The 24,983-nt window shown below is 43.3% G+C and overlaps 1 protein-coding gene across 1 annotated transcript in view; it reads left to right on the forward strand.

The window, feature by feature from the left end:
* Positions 1-24,983, forward strand: part of ppp1r13bb (protein phosphatase 1, regulatory subunit 13Bb) — a 72,140-nt gene that overhangs the window by 34,763 nt on the left and 12,394 nt on the right. Inside the window, exons 5-12 of the mRNA XM_080538794.1 lie at positions 667-737; positions 7,930-8,031; positions 11,139-11,313; positions 12,745-12,944; positions 15,924-16,088; positions 17,228-17,417; positions 18,968-19,102; positions 24,058-24,176. Of these exons, the coding sequence (XP_080394920.1) occupies positions 667-737; positions 7,930-8,031; positions 11,139-11,313; positions 12,745-12,944; positions 15,924-16,088; positions 17,228-17,417; positions 18,968-19,102; positions 24,058-24,176 (1,157 nt within the window). The remainder of the gene's footprint in view (positions 1-666; positions 738-7,929; positions 8,032-11,138; positions 11,314-12,744; positions 12,945-15,923; positions 16,089-17,227; positions 17,418-18,967; positions 19,103-24,057; positions 24,177-24,983) is intronic.

Consider the following 24,983-nt stretch of genomic DNA (forward strand, 5'->3'; position numbering starts at 1 on the left):
TTTTCCTCTTTGTTTTGACTTGTTCGTCGGACAAGTGCAAGAGGAAGTCCACTTGTCCTAAAATAAAATGTACTTGTCCTAACATAAAATGTCCCGGACAAGCAAACAAGCCTTAATGTCGAGCCCTGATGGGTAAGCATTGCAACAATCTTCAGTTGTTTACTTTGTTTTATGTCGCATGTAATCCTCCTGTTGTCCTTCAACTCCCATTATGACAATGTTGTGATGCAAACTTAATCATTCAGTGAGCCAAAACATACTGCCATAGCATCTAGGAAGTTTTTCAGGGCCAAAAGGTTTCAAGTTTATTGTTACGTCACATTACGCATTGCAGCACAAAACAATAAAGCAAATGGTGAGGCAATTGGCAATTGGAAAGGTGAGTAGAGTTAAATAAAAAGCAAAATGTAATCCTGATACTCTCACAACCGCTGTACAAAGTCAGTTTGTTTTGTTTTTGGGGGATGTTTGTCTCTGTATGTGGGCAGGGATGTTTTGGTAGAAGGAGAAAAGGCTAAAGCCTATTTTGTGCTGGTCTTGTGTGGTGGTGAAGAAGACTGAATCAACTTAAGCACTTGGACTGTACATGAATGCGTGTGTGTGTGTGTGCGTGCGTCTGTTCATTCTGCTCAGACTTCATTCACCTGCTTCTTCGTTCATCTCCAGGCAGCCAACAGTCTCAAGACCAGGCCAACCGGAGGAGTGGAGGCGGTGGGGAGAAGCACAACGAGAACGGGGTAAGAACTGTGTAACACATCATGTACAATAGTTGAAATGTCTTGTCAGGAGTTTTTCCTGACTGCATGCCAGAGGCTGCTCTTATCAGGGTGCCATCCTCATCCGTCCACTGGCCTTCCTCAGTCCCAATCCCAGTTCCATCCCCCCTCATAAAGGCTATGCTGGGAGCATCAGTCCCAATCCCAGTTCCATTCCCCCTCATAAAGGCGGTACTGGGAGCGTCAGTCCCAATCCCAGTTTCATCCCCCCTCATAAAGGGCACAGTGCTGTTTGTGGTAGGCCCGCTGGCTGTAGGAAGGCCAGTGGATGGATGAGGCTGGTACACTGATAAGAGCAGCCTCTGGCATGCCACCCCCCCTCCTCTCCTTCTCTCTTACCATCTGTCCCAGATTCCAGAATGGGAAAAGCCGTGGTTGAGGAAGCAGAACTAATTTAACCTTAACAGGGTGGGAACAAACGATCACGGCACGCAATAATGGCGGATGAGTTGTTTATGTGTTGATATATTCATATATTTAGGTATCTATTTATTTGTGAGACGACAGCATTGCGACACTCCAAACTGGATTTCTTTTCAGGGATTCCTTCCCCTGATACAGGTGTGGTTATGGGTGGGTGGCTGCATATTGGTGTGCAAGAAGATGGCATTGTGTGTTCATGTGTGCCGTGAGTGCGGGTGAAAGGCCAGTGTTTGAGTGAAGGGAGCCAGGTGGGAAGGGGACCTCACAGAGACAGAGCGGTCTTTAAGTGGGCTCTAACGCAGTGTGCTTGCCTCTTGCCAGGCGGGAGTCCCAGAGAAAGTGCTGTTAGAACAGAATCCACCAGTCTGACTAAAGATGCTAACATCCTCCTAACTCTGTCTAGACTACTGTGGCTATTGTCATGAATAGAGAAAATCTCCATTTAACATGTCTAAGTCGTATTTTCAGTTTAGCAAGGAGAAGTATTTTTGCATGCTAATGCTCGCTAGCTACGAGGGGCTGCTCTCCGCCCGGTGTAGGCCTGCTCAGCCCCTGCGTGGGATGCTGTCAGAGAAAACTCACTCACACACACACACACACACACACACACACAAACACAATGTCTCTGTAAGACGCACACACAAACATACACGGAAAGTGCACAAACATACATGGAAAAACATTTAGATATGCACATGTCTCACACGCACACACACACAGGAAAACAAGGACTCACATGCACAAGCATTATGCACACAGAGAAATGTCTGGACGTAAGGAGATCTGTGCAGAGCAAGGGAGGGTAATCCTCAGGGGACACGTGTCTGTCAGGAGGGAAAAACCCATGTCTCCTATTATCTCCCTCCTCCATCATTGTGGTGGCTCTCTCTCTCGGGGATGTGTGTGTGTTTTCTTCCTTTAGTCCTAGTCACTGTCTTGCCTGGGTGCATTCAAGCGTTTCTGTTTGTGCCAATGGCTCTCTCTCTGTCCCCCTCTCCGTGAAGCGCATTTAGTTGATTCCCCCCTAGTTGACTCCCTTGTCGCCCATTCCAACTTGTTATTCTTCCACTCTCGTCACGGTAGATCCTACACACAAACACACACACACACACACACACACACAAACACAGCCAGGATTCACTCACTGCTGTCGGGGTAGGACTGTGAGCAAGGTAAGGAGCGTTGTAATTTTCAACACTTCAATGTTGACAGTACCTTCTCGCTGTATCGTAGTAGCCCATGTGAAGCTTTTAGGTAGTAGATTTTTTCGGAAGTTGAATGTCACATGAGTATCGCAAGGGCAGAGTTTAACTTTGACTGAGTGGGTGATTGTCGGTGGACTGTGGTGGTTTCTGTCAGGGATTTCATGTGCATGTACCTAGATGTGCCTGTGCTGTGAGGTTCTGGGTGAAGGAAGGGGACCATAGACATTTTAGTCACATTACAAACGGTTCATTGAACTTCTGCAGTTAATGCTGTCTCCCGCCAGTGGAGACCTGGGGCTCAATTCCAAATGTGTACAGTGAGGCAGGATTTAGTTTTTGAGACGTGAAAGACTCAACCTCTCATCTCAACCTCAACCATTGCATGTACCAAGTGTCTGCTGTAAAATCATCAAGCATAACTTGGGCACAGATGAAGTTCACAAACTCCAGGAAAATCCAGGAGCATATCCATCGTCAGAGGAAAGCTCGTAGACCAGAGATTCCACATCAATGAAACACTTATCCTGATGGTGTCAGAGCTGCCAGTCAAGAGCTTCGGGCGGTGGTACAACGCTAGCCTCACACTCAGACCAGAGTGACCAATTGATAGAAGAAACCATCAAAAGCCTTGTTAGCATCGACAAGACCTTGCTCCTTGGCAAGTTGAAACTGCATTTCGGATTGCTCCCCCATCTGATGTTGCCAAAGTCAGTCAGTTCATACATGAAGTGGCCTCACTGAAGAGTACAAATGCACCAAAGTGAGGTTGGACATGACCCTGACCGAGTCTCAAGACTGATATGAGCAGGTGCTCCGAGCTGGCAACTGGGAGGAAGTGGACCTCGTCTGAGGCCGTACAGCAAGCAAAATCTGTTATCAGACATGGAGACATCGTAGGACAACTGCAGCAGGGAAGAGGTGGTTTTGGACTCGGGACAAGTCAACCCACATGGCACAAGGCAACATCCACCCAGAGAAGATAGCTGGTGGTAGCCAAGGTCCAATGGACTAACTGGGAATACCTGGAGCATCGTAAGCTCACCCGGAAGGATCTTTGGGAGATGGAAGGAAGCAGACTTAGTTTCATCATCAGAGACACCTACGATGTTCTTCCCACAACCTAACCAGTGGGTTGGAGAAGATCCATCTTGTCCTCTTTGCCAAACCCCAGCAACATTAAGGCACATCCTCACCAGCTGCAAAACCAGTCTTTCCCAAGGCCGCTACACCTAGAGGCACAACCAGGTCCTGCAACAACTGGCGATTACTCTGGAAGGAAGGAGAACCACCACCAATGCCCTCTCTTCCCCAATGCCCAGATTCTCAAACACCACCACCTTCGTAAGAGCAGGACAACTTCCAGTGAAGCCATCTGCAAGAATGGGATCGACCCTGCTGGACACAGTGCAGGACTGTAAAATGCAGGTTGATCTAGACCAGAAGTTAATCTTTCTGCAAGAGATCATTACAATTACGGTAATCTCAAGCCAGACCTGATCTTGTGGTCAGCCTCGTAGAAGTCCCTGGACATCGTGGAACTAACTGTGCCATGGGAGACTGCAGTTGGTGAAGCGGATGAACGCAAAAGGTTGAAGTGTTCAGATATAGAAGCTGAGGCAGTGCAACAGGGCTGGCGAACCCAGGTGCTCCCCGTAGAGGTTGGTTGCAGAGGTTTGGTTGCCACATCAACAACCAGACTGCTGAAGGGGGACTGCTGTCATGTCTCTGTCAGAGGCTGCTGAGCATAGCAGCAACTGGATTTGGCTGAAAAGAAAGGAAAATGGAATATGAAAAAAGGGAAAATGCAAAATGACCAGCAAGATGGGTAAAAACAGATGGGAGTGAGTGCACCTGGGACACCAGGTGTAGCTGTTGAGCCCTCTGGAGGTGCCGTGGGTCTATCAACGAAACACCAAAGAAGGAGAGTGCCCATCTGATGACCCCGACAAAGTGATTCCCCCTACCCCCACTCAAGACATCAAGAAAGTGCCGATTATTCTAAGGACTTGATTAATAATATTAAAGTCTTATTAGCTCAACTCACACACACACACTTGATAAGCTCCACCAGTGTCTTCCAGTTGAATGAGAGAGGGAGTGTGTGGTGGAGGAGCTTTTAAGCCTTCCCAACAGGTGCCACTCAATTAGGCAATTAGCCCCAGCAACCTCCATTCTACCTGCAAGACAAAGGTAAAAGCACCACACATGGATATAACAAGAACTCAGTGGCCTTTCCTCAGGGGTTACAGACAGAACATCTCTCCTCTTCATCCTATAGCTCCCTCATTAGTCCACCTTTTCACAATGTTCTTTCTCTTCCCTGCAAAACTCCATCCATCTCTGAGGGAGAGAAACGGATAGTGCACAGTGAGTAGTGGAACAGGAGGCCACCCGGTGTTTGTTGGCAGCGTGTGTAAGTCGACTTCGGTTTAGATTTGTTTTCTGTAGTCTGTCTTTTTAAGCAGGATTTCCAGTGGATGGACCCTTGTTTAATCTAAAAGGCAGTCGTCAATCTTCCATCGAGCAATTTAGTAGAGCGACTGGTCTGCGAGGCATTCCCAGTTTTTACACATGCACACACACACACACACACACACACACACACACACACACACACACACACACACACACACACACTTTGTACAGTGCTTCCCACAGGATTTTGTGAGGCTGACGGGTGGACCATGTATGGATAAAAAAAAAAAATTTGTATGTATGTAAAAAAATTGTCGGGGGTTCTGCTAAAACCCCCCAAACCAAAAAAACTATACTAAAAATACTTTCAGTTTGTTATGAGACTATGACGGCTCTCCACAGTCTCGTCTATGTATGGGAAACGCTGTAGTCTTATTGAGCACTCAGACCGGTCTCAAACCTGGGTTGCCATCATTGCAGTTTATATTACGTAACATTATGATACGTTACATTATGATGCGTTACATTATGATACGTTACATTACGATATGATACCCCCTCCCCCCTCCAATCAATCAGGAGCTGGACTGAACTAAAAAGATACCATACATGCTTTGCTTTTCTTCTTTTTTTCCTTTATAGCTGTGCATCGAGAGTAACAAACAGACATAATTTTGTCAGTCCTGACGTGTGCAGTTGGTATTTGTACCCTGGCTGTGTGATTGTTTTTGTCAGGTTCCTCATATGGCAGATTTATGGATGAGGACGATTGTCACCAAGTAGTGGTGGACTAATGCACAGTTGCAGGCGGATTTATTTCTGTCATTAAAACGGCAGTTCATATTAGTAAAATTAATATACATTTATTATTTTTGTTTATCACAACAACTTTATCTTCATCAGCAAAAAAAAAAACATGATTAAAAACCAAGCCATTGCAGCAGGCTTCCAACTCAGTTGAGGATTTTAGCTTGAGGCTTTTCCAAGTGATGACAGAGAGGAGAGGTACTGTGTCTCATAGTACCACCCTCCTTCAGTCTGCCTGCTTCTGCCAGCTCTCACACATGCATAGACACTAGGCTAGGGTGTGAGCCTGTACTAATCCATTACAAAATTGTGTAATAAAAGATACACTCAGAGAAAGAGAGTATATTTGCAGTGGTTGGAGAAGTGAAATGTTTGAGACAAGTTGATGGGATTTTGCAGTTTGTTCGAGATCTTCAAATGTGTCATTCAAGTGAGGTGGTTGAAGTCACTGGTGAACTGGTCCTTGGTTGTTTCATTTTAGTTTAGCAGGGCTGCCAAGTTTCACCAAAAGTTTGGAGTGAGATTTTTTGGCGGTGGAGCGACCCAAAACTGTGCACGTTTTGGCAGCGGCGGCCCCTCTCTCCCACCCAATTATTTGTGCTAGTTTCCTGCAATTTTACATGTTGTTCATAATAAACCAGCACAAGAAATGAAAATAATAAATAATAACATTTTATAAAACAAGAAAAAAAATCAGACAATATATCATATTTATGAAATCTTAATAAACAAATACAGTAGCCTGCCCTACAGACTCTAAAAGAAAAATTGACCCCATCAACAGGACTCAGCCCCTTGGTCAGCAGCAGAAAGACCCGTGGTCATCATCTTATATACAGTGCATTGCTCATAGATGGCTATCATGTTATACAGTACATACCAGGGTTTTTCCTGGGTCAGGGACCCCCAATTGTTGTATTTGTATTGTAAATTGTAATTATTAATAATAATAATAATTCTTATTAATGTACCTGGTTATGTTACAGTAGAGACACAAAAAACAGTTACCAAAACTGAGTATTTACTAGCTAAGATTGGCAAAAGATTGGTGTGGTGCAACCGAAATTAGTAAACAACTAGTTTGAAACTAACTAGTAACAACTAGGGGTTTAGTAACTACTAAATGCCTGCATTTAGTAATGACTTACGCCATATTGGTGCAACCCAGTCCAGTAGGCTACCAGATACGATGTTGTAATGTATGCACATATTTTGCTACCCCGGTTGCCAGACGGAATTGACAATGTCCAGCCCAACCGGTCTAAAAGCTGCCGAATCCACCCGTCCAGTGTGACCAAAAGTAGCCCAATCTGGCAACCCTGCTTGCTACGTTCTTGCAGTTCGCGTGAACACAGGTTCTTCCATCAGCGCTCGCCTGCCGCTTCGATTGCAGACTCAAGTTAACGCGCGTGCAGAAAGATGCCACGAAACTCATGTCCGGTAGCTTTCTTTCAAGGAATTTCAAAAATAAAAGTCCCGTGAAACAATTGTTATTTCTCGCCGTGAGAAATAGAGATGCGGCGTGAGAGCGTGAGAACTGGTTGAAATGCGGTGATTGCGTGAGACTTGGCAGCTCTGGTTTAGTTTATTTAGCACACATGAAACGGTGCAAGGAGGGAATGAAGCCCAGAAGTAGGTACAGTATATCTCAAAAGTGAGTACACCCTTTAGATTTTTGCAAATATTCTGTTATATCCTTTCAGGGGATAACACTATCCTACTGAAACTTTGATATAACTTAAAGTAGTCAGTGTGCTGCTTGAATAACAGTATAGATTTATTGTCCTTTGAAAATTACTCAGTACACAGCTGTTAATGTCTAAACAGCTGGCAACAAAAGTGAATACACCCCATAGTGAACATGTCCTAATTGTGCCCAATGATGTTGTTTTCCCGCCCTGGTGTCATGTGACTCGTTAGTGTTACAAGTAGTTACAGGCAGTTTGGCATCTGTTATCTGAACGACAACGAGAGGCACATTCCGACATTAACTTCGTTTTCGTGACGTCAAAATAAAAGCGAGAGCTAAGCGATCACTGGAAACTGATGGGATCACAGTATTATGTGACAGCTGCTGGTGAAAGATGTTGCCTCTCCTGTCCACCTGTTGTCTATTTTATTTGCACCAAAGCAGGGGAAATGTATTAACCATGCTTATGCTTCCTAACTGGACAGATCGATATCCCAGAAGTTTAATTGACTTGGTGTTATACTATGATGAAGTGTTCCCTTAATTTTTTGGAGCAGTGGTTATACATACAAAACTGACAGAGTTGTTGACACGTGTCTGTGTTTGTGTGTAGGTGGGGAACCCCCGTGTGGAGCTCACGCTGTCTGAGCTGCAGGAGATGGCCACGCGGCAGCAACAGCAGATCGAGGCCCAGCAGCAGATGCTCGTCGCCAAGGTAACAGACCCTCACCCTGATGTTTGTGACTGTGTCGGCTGTACTGCTGTCTCTACGCTTGATTGGTTGGTTTCACTTCGCCTCTGTAAGACACTGTAACGGTCAGGTGTGCGTATGTGTGTGGGTGTCTTGAGGCCACTTCAAGTGGGGGGGGGTGGACAGAGTCGAATGGGGATAGAAACAGGTTGATATCACAGAATGGCCATTGATTATCACTGTACAGCATGGATCACCAACTGGCGGCCCACGGGCCAGATGCAGCCCGCCAAAGCTTCCCGTCCTGCCCGCGGAATATTTATGTTTTTTTTTTCTTCCGTTTTTTTATATTAATGAATTAAGAAAATGTGAGGAAGGAAATACCGTATTTAGAATAAATACCATAGATTCATATAGTTCCTCCAATGCAGGAGGAGTCAGACCTACCTCATTCACAAAGCTGCAACCTTGCTTCTGGTTGTGCACTGAATAGAAGTAGCGAAGCTGAAACTAATTCCCGTCTTTTATGAAATGGAATGCGGCAGACGTAGCGCCTTTTCTCATGCAAGCATGGGAACAAACTCATAGCTCTCATTTAACATTTTGTTGTATTTATTTTATTTTGTTCACATGCTCTTGTTTAACATTTCACTGCATAGTGGACATATTCTCTTGCCGGAGGATCTTTTGCAGTTAAGTAGCCCGGTTTGGTCTCAGATACGTTTGCAGAAGGCCGGCAAATTGCGTTAGCATTAGCTAACGTCAGTCTTAGAAGCTAATGTTATCCAGCCTGTAGACAGTATGCTGTACTCTTACAAATGCTTGTGAGTCTGTTGTACCCTTCCAGTGAACACCTAAACTGTCCCAACAGGTGTGACATGCTACTGAGGATGTTCAAAAGTGAAATAAAGCTGATGCTTGTGACATATTGCATGTTTTTTGCTGTCCCTTGATTACATGTTTTTGTAGGACACAAGTATGCCATGCTCTGAATGCAGACAGCCTAATACTGTGTGGGGTGACAACTGTTAAAGCAATGTTAATGTAAGACAATCTAGAAAGACAACATGTTATAAATTGCACAATGTTGATTTATTCAACTATAGACAATGGGGATTGATGGGTGAACTGATACCTGTGAGAGGACAGGGGGAGCAGACAGAAGGCTACACATTTCTGCTGCTTGATCATAATAAATATGTAGGTGATAGGCATACTGTTTGCTTTACTTACTTATACTGTTTGCTAGGTGAAGCCTATCTGTTCACACTGATAGGCTAATAATCATTAATAACATTAATTATAAGAAAGAAAGTGAAAATATTATACAATAATATGATAATTATGCCTAAATAAAATAAATAAATATATATTTTAAAGTCTGGCCCCCACAGTGTATGCTTCGAATAATTCTGGCCCTTGGACAAATGTAGTTGGTGACCCCTGCTGTACAGTATAAGCTCAGGAACAGTACAGGATCCTCTCATGTCACTATATAGCACACACACACACTTATTTCTGGTCCAACGGTGCTTGTTGGCGCACACGGTTCCTTCTCCTCTGGTCAACTTTATTGCCATGCCTTAACTGCAATGTGTCTTCATGGTTCATGGTGCTGTTAGCGTAAGTCAAATCTCATTGTGGGGCCATATCAGAAGGGTTATGCTAATGCTAAAGTTCATTGATGAAGAGCAGCAGTAGTTACACTTTTGATGTGGGTGCTGTTGGGAGTCACAGAGAAGCCACCACTGTTCAAGCTATTGATGGCTTCTGTTTACGATACACGCACACACACACACACACACACACACACACACACACACACACACACACACACACACACACACATATTATGGGGTTCTATTGGGAGCATGCATGTGACAGTGGTGTGTGTGTGTGTGTGTGTGTGTGTGTGTGTGTGTGTGTTGCTGTCATTGTCTTCCAAGTTATTGTTTGTTCTATTGTAGTGTGTGTACGTCCACACCCCATTATAAAGTTCGTTTTTTGTGATGAAGTCAGTCCAAATCGCCCTCCAGTATATTCATGGCCGGCCTGAAACATTGTACACTCACATGTGTACAGCCAGCCCAAGCCCTTCAAATGGCCAAGTCAGCATTCCCACGGACACGCATGCATCTCTGTTAAAAGCAGTCTGACATACACTTCATTAACCTCAAGCTAGGTACTCTCAATGTAACTCTAGATAGCATCCACATATTTGAGCTAGTTTAGCTAGTGCATTGTTAGAATGTTTCAAATCTTTTTGCAGGAATGTTTTGAAGAGGAACATTTCTGCTCTCATGACTGTTGACAAGTTGAGCACACATATTCTCTTCTTTTAATTTGCCCAAGTTGATTGACTGAGCTGATAATAAATGATTAAAAGTAGGTGTCATTCATTTTTGCATGCAGGGTCACCAACAAAATGGATTTGAACATGCCTACCTCTGTTGTTCTCAAGGAATTCCTTAACGGCTTTTTACTTTTTAAAGTTACTTAAAAAAAGAAAGAAAGGTTTCAAGCTATACATCATGTTTGATAATGATGAGGCACTACTACTACTCTCATACAAATATAGATTTATATCAGTGATGAAACTTCCTTTTTTAATTATCACTCATGGCTTCAACAACAAGTAACATTACCTAAAAAATGCTATAATCACTGGACAAGTAATTAATGTTTGATTTCATACTGTAGCCCAGGTCCTAAGACGTTCAGACACCAGAATAACTAAGACAGAGCATTTTTAGAATACCTCGAGTGTACTTAGTGCCAGAGAACGCTTCTGGAAGTAGGCCTACTTGATGCCCTGCAGTCATTCTGGAAACCTGAGCTTGTCCGATCTCATCTAGGAAGTGAACTGGAGCAACACACAGTTGGATACCCAGCGAGAGAGATGACGTCATCCCACCCTCCTCTCCTCCTCTAGACAGTCACTAATGTATTCATTAGCCATGCCATGTGGATAGAAGTAAATTACATGTTTAGTGATGGGATATTCTGCAAGATGGGGGGGGGGGGGGCGGGGGGGGGGGGGGGCGTCCGTGCAAAAAAAGTGATGTTACATAAGCCTTTGATTTTTCAACATTAGCAATTGCTTTTACTTAATATTAACCCCCCCCACCCAGGAGCAGCGTCTGCGCTACCTGAAGCAGCAGGAACGGCGGCAGCAGCAGTCGGTGTCGGAGACCGAGAAGCTCCAGAGGCTGAAGGACCGTGTGGAGAGCCAGGAGGCCAAGCTCAAGAAGATACGAGCCTTGAGGGGCCAGGTGGACTACAGCAAGGTCATCAACGGCAACCTGTGTATGTACACACACACACACACCCTCTTGGACAGGAACAGTGTAGCATCTCCCCAAGATCACTACCTCTCTCTGTCCATCCACCTCCCCACACTCTGTCTATTTTAGTTCATCAAAGTGGCTCTTTAGTTTTCTCTTCAGGGTGTTTGAACAATGTGTTCATGCTGGATAGAATTATCAAAACCCAGTTGTGTTGTTCATGTCAAAATGGGCAAAACATTGTGCTTAAATGCTGAATTAGGAACGTGAGGAACAATTAGGAACATAACACTTTCAACAATGAGGTCATTGGAGATCAAAAATAGTTACTGTTGTACCTCATAGGTCATACTTATAATGAGATGTAAAATCATGAATATTGAATTATTATTTCCAGGGATGCAAACAACTCGCTTTTCTGCGCTTATCGTTTTTTTCACGTCAATTTGGGTGACTTGTGTGAATCATGGAGACGTTAGCTTAACTGGACCTCAAGGTTTTCAGCAGGTTTGAGCAGTTCAGCGTTATAGCGTTAGCTAGCTGGCTAGATAAGTTAACTTAGGCGTCCACCAATGAGCTGTTTATTTAGCTAAATGGCACCAAGCTAAGCTAAAATCAATGACACATCGATATTCAACTAACACAGCTTGTTTTGTGAGCCTGCTAACAATGTAAAGTAGTGTTATAGTTAACTAGGTAGAGTGGGGATTACTCACCAAATCCAATGCATTGCAATATTTTGGCAAAGATAGATGCCACAATTCAGGTTAAGTCAGTGAACCATAATTTACCACTGTCTGACTTTAAAAAAAATATTATGGAGGAAAGGGCGTGCATATCACACTGTCAGACGGAGCTCCACAGACAGAAGGTGACCACTATCATAACAACACAATGTGTGAAACAGCTCCTCGGAAAGGAGACCCCACTGCCAGCAGCTGAGAAGATCAGGCAAAGTGCTGCACCTAAACTGCCAGTACCTATGTGTGATCCCCCATATCCAATGCAGAGGTGGGTTGTGTGAGTGTAGAGAAGAGTAGCCAGTTTTGTGAGAGGAGCTTCTTCAGAGCAAACGATTGAATTAAGTCATAACCGCTTTTTATAACACTAGCTCCCGCCCGCAACGACTTCGGGTAGTTCTCTCTTTTTTCACCATATGTGTGTTTGCTGACAGATGGGGGTGTAATGGGGGAGTGGTTGGGGGTGTAGTTACCCACCCACTACCTGCCCATTACCTGCCTGTGAAAAGTGTGAAACCTTTGAGAGGCATTTTCTCTCTTAGTTGATTTGAGGTGTACCAACATTCAAATATGCATATCTTCTTCAACTTTTTTTCAATTTCAATATATGACACATCATTTGAAAGCTTAAAATCTGCTATTTCATAATCTGTCAAAAACTGAAAAATGACATCAGTGTTAGGTGTGTGTAAAATGTCCCGTCCTGCTCCCAGCTGCAGAGATCGAGCAGGTGAGCGGCCTGTTCCATGAGAAGCAGACGGAGCTGCAGTCAGCGGTGCTGCGGGTGGAGCAGCTGAGCTTGCAGCTGGAGGACCTGCGCAGGGGGAAGCTGAACGGCCTGCAGGCCACCCTAGGAGGACAGGTCACCGGGACCGCCGCTCTGGAGCTGCGCAAACTGTACCAGGAGCTCCAGGTATACCGCATCACCTGCTGTTATATATATAACTCGCTACCATAATATATTGTCACACTCGCTACCATGTTCTCTTTTATGTATGTTAAAAGATCAATGTTCTATGTTTCACTGTATTTAAGTGTAGCTGTTAGTATTCACCTACAGTGCCCCTCTATAAGTATTGGAAAAAGGAAGTATTTTGTCTTATATTAGCTCTATACTCCCAACAGTTTGGATTTGGAAAAGTATTGGGAAAAAATATATATAATGTCAGAATAAAGTACTCATATTTAGTGTTTGTCTGCGACCCATTGACCCAGCCAGGCGCTTGGGTATATTCTCTGGTGATGCTCTGCCAGGACTGTACTGCAGCAATCTTAGTACCCACAAACAATGAAAAAGCATAATCATTGATGGTTATAGTTGGGGATGTGCATAACTACATTTTTTCATATTCAAATAATCGTTGGTGCTATGAACGAATAATCGATTATTCGATGTGTGCCGACATTCACAAATGTGCACGAGCACATTAGAGCGGTGCGCGCATGTATAGCTGTCCGGCCATTTCCAATTGCAATGTTTACCAATGGTCTAGCTATAGCCTACCCGAAATCAAACGGCCAAATACACACACACAAAAAAAAAGTTTTGGCTAAAGCATTGCGAACGGGCTTGGCGCATTCACCACCATGCATCTTTGAGACGCGAGGTGATAAGAGTACACGGTTCCATTCATAATAACTGTCTCTATGTATACCATTCGTTCTCTAAACCCTCTGAATACTTAAATTAGGCTAACATAACAATATTGCAGAACATAAAAATGTATGCCGCTAATACCGACGTTTGCATTAGAGCGATGCCGATTTTGTACTATCGCTGTCCAGCCTCAGACTCTCGGAAAACAGGGACCAATAAAATGTTTTTACTCGCATCAAAACCTGGGAAACACTGCCCACCAGCGTTAGATCCCATCGCTATTTCACTTCAACTTTACGTTTTGACGCCCCTTAATAGCCATGTCTGCCTCCAATCTCTTCAGCTTCAACTGATACTCTCACTCTTTCTCCTTTCAGACTTTCAGCATGCAATCTACCCAGTGGAGGCTCCTCCATAGAGGTGGAGGAGGCCTGGCCTCCCCAATAATTTGAGAGAAGAGAGAGAGATTTAAAAAAGCAATAATTATATATATTTTTATTTATTTATTTAACAAAAAACATATTTTATTTTATTTTATATTAATATCATTTATTAATATTATTTCCGTTTTGTTCATAAATCTTTTCCATGGCTAAAACCCAATATTGGAATTGTAAAGCACCAGCACTCATACACGCGTGTGGCGGAAAAAGGTACTACACGGAGGCCAGGCCTCCTCTAGGAAAGTGGTTTCTCATAGAAGTCAATGTAATGCAATTTTTTTCATGGCAATATGTGATTGGCCAAATCACTGAAAATGGGTGGGCAGAGGAGGCCTGGCCTCCGTGTAGTACCCTTTTCCGCCACACGCGTGTATGAGTGCTGTTCTGCAGGATAAATATTAGAAATGGATGAAGTATTGTTCTGAATTGTATGTTGTGTGTCTGATTGACATAGTGTTTGAGTGCTTTTAACATGTCATTGATTGTATGTAGTATGTTGTGGTGAATGTTGTGAGCCTGAGCAGAAGGGACAATAGCTGCTGCAGGCGGACCAGAGATTCATGCCTATTGTTTTGTTTATTTGATGACCCATTGTGCAGGCAATAAAAGCTGCTTCATCCACCATCCTGAGAGTGTCCCAATCCCTTCAGTACCGCCAAACACAAATTAATAATTTTTAACAAAGACAGTTAAGAAGAACAGGGAACATTCCATCGCGAGTGAAGCGAGCAAGCGGAAAAAATGTTGGCCTCCTCAATTCTGGAAGTCACCAGCCTCCACTGAATCTACCATAGAGCCATGAGATGTAAACACTGCTATTTTTTACAAAGAGACCAACAAAACGTGCATATTCCTACACTAGCAACGTACTAGCCCTCACAAGGCTAGGCTAGGCTAAAATCAAGTAGCCCAACTGTAAACACAAGTTGAATGACGCGAGCAGTTGAATGACGCGAGCAGTTGAATGACGTCATACTCTTGTCCTGTTCCACACTATAGTAATAATAATTACTGAACTATATTAATAGTATGCTTGTGTATTGTGTATATTGTTTTTCTGTGCATGGTTAATTCAAAAACAACAACAAATAGTGCTACAGAACCGACATTAGTTCAGTCCTTTAATTTGCGTTTATTTGAATGGAAAAGAATGTTAACGGTCCTAATGTAAAAAATCTTTTTTAGGGACTTTGACCCTTGGAAACGATTATTCGAATAATCGACTATTCTGTCCCATCCCTAGTTATAGATATAATATCTGTGCATCCATCCAATATTTTTATTTATTTAATACAGTTACTTACTAGCCTACTTATATTTATTCGATTAAAAAAAAAGTCTAATCATTGTATTAAATGTCTGGCCCCTGATGTTATTCACAAACCTCAACCTGGCCCTCAGTACGTTGGAATTTGACACCCCTGTCCTAGAGAGTGTTCCTGATCTGACTTTTCCACTTTCTTTTGGATGATGTTGATTTTGGCAAGAATAATGTTTTGGCTATGTTTCTGAAATAGGGGGACATACAACTTCCAAGATTCCCCTCTCTAGAGGTCCTTCTGTTGAACAATGCAAGAGCTAGCACGTGCTTCTCTATGGGAATCACTGGCGTAGCAGAGCAGGGTTGGAGTGCAAAAAACTTTTTTTTAGGAAGTAAACGCAGACCTCGCGTTTTGATACCATCAATGCAGCTGCTCGTGAAATTATGATAGTTTGAGGTGGTATGGGTTGATTAGAAATACACATGAAAATAGATTTTGGGTAAACTTCCCACTAAAGTCTAGATGTCTTCAAAGTCATCTCCCAGGACAATTGATTGATTTGTCTGTCTCCCTCACTGTCTCACCCTTAGATTCGGAACAAGCTGAACCAGGACCAGAACAACAAGCTACAGCACCAGAAGGAGCTGTTGAACAAGCGCAACATGGAGGTGACTCTGATGGACAAGCGCATTGGAGAGCTGCGGGAGCGCCTCTATAAGAAAAAAGCTGAGGCACGTCAAAAAGAGAACATGCCTGTAAGGCTAGGAGCGCACAACACACAACAAACAAACAAACAAACAAACACACACACACACACACACACACACACACACACACACACAGGCAGACATACGCACTCTAAATCTTACATACCCCTTCATGATAAGCGTAGACATATACGGTAGAAGTTGAGACCTTGTCTTTAAGGCTACAAGTTAGCGGTGTAACGGTACACGTATTCGTACCACAAATGTTCGGTATGGGTCCTTCGGTTCGGTACACATTCTTTTACGGCTGCAGAACGTTTTTGTGTGCTGAAGTAATCTCAGCCAGTACGCATGCACACACACGCACAGAGAGATTGTCAGTAGTTTAGCTTTTAGTTTAAACTAGAGCTTCCTCGAAGTTCCTCCTGTTTGGGAAAATTACGGTTTCTCAGTTACCTACAATGACGATGGACAATGACAGGTGGATTGGACCAAAGCTATATGCCGGCATTGTTCAACTACGATCGGGATTGGGGCTAGCTGTACATTGAATTTGCTCGCTCATTTGAGACGGCATCACCCGAATGTGAACATCACAGGTACAAGAAAAACATAGTGAAGTGCAAACCCATCTCCACAGCCTCTCGCTAACAAATCAGACCGGGCCAAAGCAATAACAAATGCCATAGGTGTTTTTATAGCAGCAGACCATACTCAAAAACATAGGTATTAAACATGATGTTGAAAGTAATCGAGCCTCGTTACGTAGTTCCCTCTCGTCTGCATTTCATCCAGCAAATCATACCAGACCTTTATAAACAAGCACAAACTACAGTTGTCCACGACTTATCCAAGGCACCTGATTTCTTAATTAAGAAAGAAAGACCTACTGTTCTGTAAACCACTGTTTAATTTATTTTTTACCCTGCTGTACCAAAAATGTTCCGAACCGTGACTTCAAAACCGCGGTACATACTGAACCGAAATGTTGTGTACCGTTACAACCCTCCTACAAGTGTATACTGCTGTTCAACAGCCCCACACTTTCTCACATGCACACCAACACACACTGGGACAGTCTTCTGAAACCCCTTAACACACAGAAAGAAGCCCATATTTGAAACACAAACTATCGCTGATCTCCCCCCACCCTCCCTCCCTCTCTCGCTCACTCACTCTCCCCACAGCTGAACAGAACCAACGGGCCCCCCTCTCCACAACCCGCCACTGGAACTCTGGGCCGCGTGGCCGCCGTGGGTCCCTACATCCAAGTCCCGGTGCCGGGCCGACAGGAGGGCTACAACCTTCCCCCGGACCCCCTCAAGCCTCAGACGCTGGGGGTCAACGCTTCCACCAACCACGCCCGCTCAAAATCAGGTCGGTCTCTCCTTCACAAGGCCACTGTTCCTAAGGTCTTCAACTGGATGTTTTCTTCTTCTTGCTGCGTACCCATCCTAGTTAATGGAATTCACCAGTCTCCTCAGTCTCCTCAGTACCTAACTCTCTCTTTACTCCTATGGAAGTCTACACCTGGCTAGGGATGGTGCGGTCTGGAATCCCCTGCCTACGCTTATGATGTTAAAATGGGGTAACAGCTTAGGAAACAGCTATATGAAGTTGTTCTATTTATTCTTTGACCAAGCTTTGCAGAGACGGTATATTTTAGCAATGATGGAAATAATCGGTGCCATTTCTGCAGGGAAAAGAGGAAAGGATTACGTGGCAATCCTTTACTTACAGCTCTCTACACACTGCATATAGCCAAAGGGATATGTTATTTACACAGTCATTCTAAGCATTTGTTTTACATTTACATTTTTGCCATTTAGCAGACGCCTTTATCCAAAGTGACTTACAACAAATACATTTGTCTGAGTAAGTGAATCATCTACAGTATCCATCGATCATCGCAAGAAAAAGTAATCCATGCTCGGGCCTGAGGCCATAGAAAAAGGGTTAGATTTTTAAATAGTTTTTGTTACAGTAGAGAAACTCTACGGTGGGGACAGAGAGGTTTCAGGAGAGACAGGTTTCAGGTTTTGCGTTCATAGTAGGTGTTATCAGTTATTGATCACAGTAATTGCTTATTTTTTATACAAGAGATGTTTCCTACCTCAACTAGCAAGTTCATCTAACCAGGGCACAAATAGAAGCCAATAAAGCAATATATAATACGGTCATAGCCTTCATGTTAACTCATCTGCAAACTTCAAGCTTATATAAGTGCAAACAACCATAAAATAATGTAAAGCAATAATAACAAGATATAGACACGTAAATTGGGGGGGAATCAATGTTCTAGTTACTTGGTGGTACATTGTTGGTGTATTTGTAATTTTGTAATTCTAACAATGCTAAAATAAAAACAAAACAAAACAGGCAGGATAACAGAGGTTATGTTTATTAATTCAAGTCTACATCGATGCTGTTGGAGCGGCTCTGTGACCGTTGACCATTGTGATGGATGGGGAGTCATTGCCACGCGCGTCTTGCAATATTCATTAGTGTCGACTTAGCTGAAAAGTTGGGAGGTGTACCACGGGACACAACCATGTTCTCCCCTCTGAAGGGGGTCCCTGAGCTGCAGTGACACAACCATGTTCACCCCACTGGAGAGGGTCCCTAAGCTGCAGTCCTGCTGTTCAGTTCTCCCTCTCTGCCTTCGTTGAGCAGTTCCTGCCACTGAGGTCCTAGAGAGAGTCGGCACACAGCTGGTTTAAATCAGTTGATATAAAAAGATACTCTGGAACAAATAACAGCAAGGGGCGATATATTCTATTTATTTATTTATTTCCCTCCTGCTCTAACCTCCTTATCTCCCTTTTTTATTCTGTGGTATTTCTCGTTTCCCTCCCTCCTCTCCTGTCCTATTCCTGTGGTTGTGTCATCTTTATTCCACTGGGGGGCAACAACGCTCCTCCTACCAGGGACGGACACTGTGCCAAAGCCCCCCGGCCCGTGGAAGGTGTCAGATTTAGACATCCTAGTGAACCCGGTGCCCCCGTCCCCTTCAGAGGCACGGCTCGGCCCCGGGCCCCCCACCGGCTTGGACACGGCGTCTCGTGAGTGCGCAGGTCGCCTGAACGGAGGGACTGGGTTTGCTCTGAACCTTTTATCTCACCGTAATGGCCAGGATCCTCAGCATGTGACTTGTGACCTCCACACACACACACACACACACAGACACACCTCGCTTTTGCTTTTAGTCACACCAGCACCATGGAACTACAGGTACAGCATCACTACCACAGCTATTATGCGTGAGTTCTCACGCTCGCTGTTTAGATACACAGCATTCATACAGTGGGGGAAATAAGTATTCAACATTTAATTCATCATATTTCCATTGCAGCTATTCACATGAAATGTAGACATTGGTATTGACTCAATAAAACTACACAGCTAAAGAAATTGTAACATTCCAATTCATAAAAAAAAGCCATGTGCAATAAAATGGAATGACACAGAAAAACTGATTACCGATTTCTCAATTCCTAAATGTTCCTATAAGCACAATTGGGGCCATTGTCCGCAAACACTACTCGGCCATCTACCGGCCACACAGGAACTCCTTGCAAGATTTCTGACCGGGCAGTCAGAAAGTTATTCAGGTAAGAAGCCCAAGAGCCAAGGACCACTCGAGCAGAGCTCCAGAAAGACCAGGAAGCTGGTCCACCGCCATGGTGTCCTTTCGCGATCACCCAGGAAGACTCCATTACTGAAGAAAAGGCATGTTGAAGCTCGTTTGACGTTTGCTACAGAACATTTGGAAAATCCTGTTGATTACTGGGAGAATGTAGTCTGGTCAGACGAGACAAAATGCGAACTTTCAGCAACAATACGACGTGCGATGTTGGAGGACAAATGGCTCTGCATATGATCTTAAAAATACCATACTTACAGTGAAATTCGGAGGTGGAAGTACCTCTGTTTCTCTTAACATGGTACTGGTACAATCCTCATTATTGAATGGAAGGTGAATGTAGCTACATACCAGGAAATTCTTGAGAAGAATCTTTTGCCATCTACCAGGATGATGAGGATGAGACGCGGGTGGATCCAGTAGGACAACAATTCAAAACATACTGCAAAGGAGACTCAATCAAAAATAACGGTGTTTTTCACCTTTAGGCCTAGTCAATTGCTAGACTTAAATCCAATAGAACATTTGTCAAAGGAACTGATCAAGATTCACCAGCGGGCCCCCGGAATCTTCAAGATTTAAAGACTGTCTTTCTAGAAAAAAAATAGAAAAAAAGGGCATTCCACCTGATCACTGTGAGAGATTAGTTTTTTCGTACAGGAAGCGTCTTCAAGCTGTCATTGGGAACAACGGCGTCTCCACCAAGTATTAAATACAGCGTGTTCAATACTTTTTTCCTGTGTCTTTCCCCTTTATTTCACATAACGTTTTTTATGGATTGGAGTGTTACAATTTCTTTAGCTGTGTAGTTTTATTGAGTTAATACTAATGTCACATTTCATGTGAATAGCTGCAATAAATTAAAAATGTTTTGAATTGTATTGTTGAATACTTATTTCTGTCGCCAGCTTCCCTTCTCTTTAAAGTACCCTGAATTAGCCTACATAAACTTAATAAATGACACACACCCATTATACTACTCAAGTCTGTGTTTCTCCAACTTACTATAAACATAATATAGGTTGAATACAAAGATTAAATCCAATCCCCATTTTTCCAAGTCAGGATTCTGTCCTGGTGTGCATGTAGAATCAGCATTGATCTTTTTAGAGAATTCTTAACTATAGTCTAAAACCATGGTACTTTATGAATACATATTTACCCCTCATACAACCAAAGCAAACATCAGAAGTCGGACAGGGGAGACCAACCTGACAGACTTAAGGTATAAGGGTTGTACATTAGCTCCCTCTTCAGGGTGTTTGTGCTAGTGCAGGGAGAGGAAAAAACATTGATCACAAGTGGGGCACAAGTGATAGAGCTATGCTGATCGTATGTGTGAGTGAGAAGGTTTACTGTGCTCCAATACCCTCGATAGGTGGATCAGTGCCTAAGTCAAATTTACGTTTATGCCACCTGCTATGCCACCCTAGTAAATTTGAGCTCTGATCTGTCATAACCTCCACTGTCCACCTAACCATTCACCTTACGTGTAGCTGAGATACAGCCTTGACATCATTGTTATACTATTCTTGGATCAAAATCCACTGTCCCAGCGGAGTGACCAAGATAGATCATTCGGTTACACTTTTAACAAGTATATAAAGGTTTAATGAAGCCATCCCAAACCCTGACGGGTTTGAAAGAGTGTTTCGGCTTCATGCCTTTAACTGGCATGCCTTGTTTAAAGTGTGACTGATTTGTTTTCTCTATGCATGAAGATGTCTTACTGTAGTTCTCTTGGGCACTTTGTAGGATGACTATAAACCATGCTAGATAAGATATCCTCATCTCAGTTTTTACGTAGTCAGTGGTTGATATTTAGTTTAAATGCATACTAAAACACTTACGGTCTTAACTGACCGTTTTTCTCTCAGACTATTCGGTCATGAATGTTTTATTTGTTTACCTTGAAATGGACACGAGAATTGGACCTATTGTGTATGTTTGCGTCTGTATTGGCAGTTTTTTGTGCATTGATGGGTCAGTAGTATACCGTGCTGTTTGAAAGTATGTGAACCCCTTGTGCTATTATAGATTTTTTATGTTTTTACCATGAAATCTGTATTAAATCAGAACCAGTCTTTTTTATCTGACACAACAGGTTTATATTTACCAATTCCATATGTTGGGTTGGAGGCAATCATGCGTGTAGTAGAAAAATGTAATTCTAAAGAAATTAGTGTAGGTGTAAAAAAACGTGAACCCCAAGTTGCATTGGTTAAATCAAGTAGGTAAGTAGAATCCGGTGGGTAAATAATTGGGTACCAAATGAACCAGTTGAAGGAGAGATCTTTAGGAAAGAGTTTGGGTGGGACTCTGATAAATAGAGATAAGAAACCTGGTCAATGTTGTGTTATCCATACAGGTGAATGCAAAACACACAATGCCGAGAGGAAAGGAGATCTCAGAGGACATCAGGAAGAGGTTAGAAAGAGCACATCTGTCTGCGGACAATATAAGATTTGGATCCCATTAGTCCACTGTGAAGCAAATCATGTACAAATGGAGAGCAATTAACATGACAGCAACTTGGCCTAGAAGTGGACACCCTTCCAAAATATCCCCAAGATCCGCAAGAAAAATAACAAATCAGGCAAAAACAAACCCAAACCTAATATTTAGAGATTTGCAGACCTCCCTTGCTGCATCTCAGGTAACTGTGCATGCTTCAACAATAAGAAGAACAGTGAATCAAAATGGCATTCGTGGGAGGGTTGCTAGGAAGAAGCCTCTGCTGTCAAAAAATAACCAAACTGCCCTTCTTAACTTTGCCGGAGACCATCTGGACATGCCTGAAGATTTCTGGAAGTCCATTCTCTGGACAGATGAGTCCAAAATTGACCTTTTTGGTCACAATCAAATCCACTACGTTTGGTGAAAACCAAACACTGCCTACCACCAAAAGAATCTTATCCCAACAGTCAAGCATGGTGGTGGGAATGTCACGATCTGGGGCTGCTTTTCCTCCTCTGGACCTCCCCGACTCCACATCATTAAGGGAACCATGAATTTTGAGGTAGACCAGGAGAATTTTGAACAGAACTTCAAGCCATCAGTCAAGGCCTGGTGCCTCACTGGGCTGAAAATCAGTGCTTCACTGGGCTGAAAATGGGTCTTTCAACAAGACAACGACCCAAAGCATTCAAACAAATCTACCAGAATGGCTCAGGATAAAGAAGATTTGTGTATTGAATTGGCCAAGTCAAATTCTGACCTAAATCCAATTGAGAGGCTGTGGCAGGACCTGAAGCGGCCAGTTCATGCCAGACACCCAATAAACCTCACTCAATTGGCTCACTTCTGTAAGATTCTAATTAGTGGCTATACAATACTTTTACTCCAAGTTACCGCTGCTAATGGAGGTGCCACAAGCTATTGACTGAAGGGGTTCACTTATTTTTGCACCTGCACTAATTTCTTTATAATTTAGTTTTCCTACTACATGCATTCCCTCTAAACCAACATATGGAATTGGTCAATATAAACCTGTTATATCAGATAGAAAGGACTGATTCTGATTAAATAAAGATTTCATGGTAAAAAAAAAAAAAAAATGCACAAGGGGTTCACAAAATGCACAAGGGGGTCAAGCAGCACTGTATGTTTTGGGGCTCCTTTGAATTAGCATCAATTGAACGCTGAGTCAAGGCTGTGAGGTTGCAGGTCAAATCATTGATTGGGTAGATCTCGGACAATCCTTTGCTCGATGAGGGACTTTTTACGATATTTATTTTCTCTTTCTCTACTGCTTGACTGAGCAAGCTACATATGTTTGTTGTGTGAAAATCTTACATGTCCTCCTGTATCAAAACACACCATTATGTGGGGCACGGACACTGGATTTGATTGAAAAGGGAGACATGAAAAGCAGCTTTACTTGGCCATAACCATAGTTCCTGCTGTCATTTGATTAACATGCTAGCTCGCTACCTCTTTACCCTGAATTAACTCCCAGCTAATAGAATAATCCACAACTGCAGGACTGGACTGGCCCTGTGTAGCCAAGTGTAGGCATCAATTTCATCCATTACCCGTGGCAGACATCTTTGTAGACTTCAGAATTTGATTGAAATGGTATTATTTAGTTTGCTTTCAAATACTTATTTTCCTCAAATAACGTGCGCTTGACTTATTTTTGCCTGAAGTGCAGGGTGAGGTTTACATGTTTAGGATTATTCCATTGGCTAAACCAGGCGTCCCTGAAGTATTTGAAAGAAAACTAATACTACTTCGATCCACTTCTCATAGACATGCTAAATCCATACCTAATGAGGCCTAAAACAGTCCTAGCTTTGATAACACTTCTGCCCTGTGACTCTCTCTTCAACCACACACTCATCCAACATTCCCTTCTCTCCCCTTCGCCGGCAGCCAATGACTCCAGCTGGCCGACCCTGGGGAAGAGCAACGCCTCGCTCAAACCTCCTGACTGGAGGGATTCTGGGACGACCCCCCCTCTGGCCTCCCCCGCCTCAGCTCCTGCAGATAAGGTCAGTCTGGTTCACTGTATAGACTGGTCTGGTTCACTGTTAGGGCTTTCACACCACCAAGGAACCGTTCCGGTTCGCATTCCTGAATCTAGTCTGGACCCTGCAGGCGCGTTCAGAAAAAAGAAATTTGGTTCGGAGTCTGAAAAGTTGGTTCGCAGCTGGAACCAGAGAACTAGAACCGTGATGTCGTTGTGGGTGTGTCATATTCTAGGCTGCGAAGACTAGCAAGAAGGAAGGAGACAAAATATAATCAAAATCTAATATTAGTGGTTAAAAAAAAAATATCCAAAAGTTTTGTCATTCTCTCTATCTTATTCACATGCTCAGCAAACGCGAACTTCGTAAGCCATTTCTATTCCAGTAACGGACCAGCTGGCTCATAAGAGAACGTGTTTAGAAAGTGTCTTTTGTTTTGTTTCATAGAAAAAAGTGTTTATTTCAGATACTGTAGTGGAAGATATTATCCTCATTTCCAGTGAAGTAGCTGCCATCTTTTTTTTTTTTTTTTTTTTTTTTTATCCCGCCCATTCGTCACACAACGTTGATGACGCTTATGGTTCCGGTTACACTGGTATGAACGCACGCTGTTTGCCAGACGGAGGTTCCAGAACGGGAACGGTTCCTTGGTGGTGTGAAAGCCCTATGTCTAGACTGGTGTGGTTCACTGTTTCGACTGATCTGGTTCACTGTCTAGACTGGTCTGGTTCACTGTCTAAACTGGTCTGGTTCACTGACTAGACTGGTCTGGTTCACTGACTGGTTACCTTTCTAGACTGCTTAGGTTCACTATCTATACTGGTCTGGTTC

This window comes from Nansenia antarctica (genome assembly GCF_963989245.1).
Source record: "Nansenia antarctica genome assembly, chromosome: 1".
NCBI classification, from domain to species: domain Eukaryota; kingdom Metazoa; phylum Chordata; class Actinopteri; order Argentiniformes; family Microstomatidae; genus Nansenia; species Nansenia antarctica.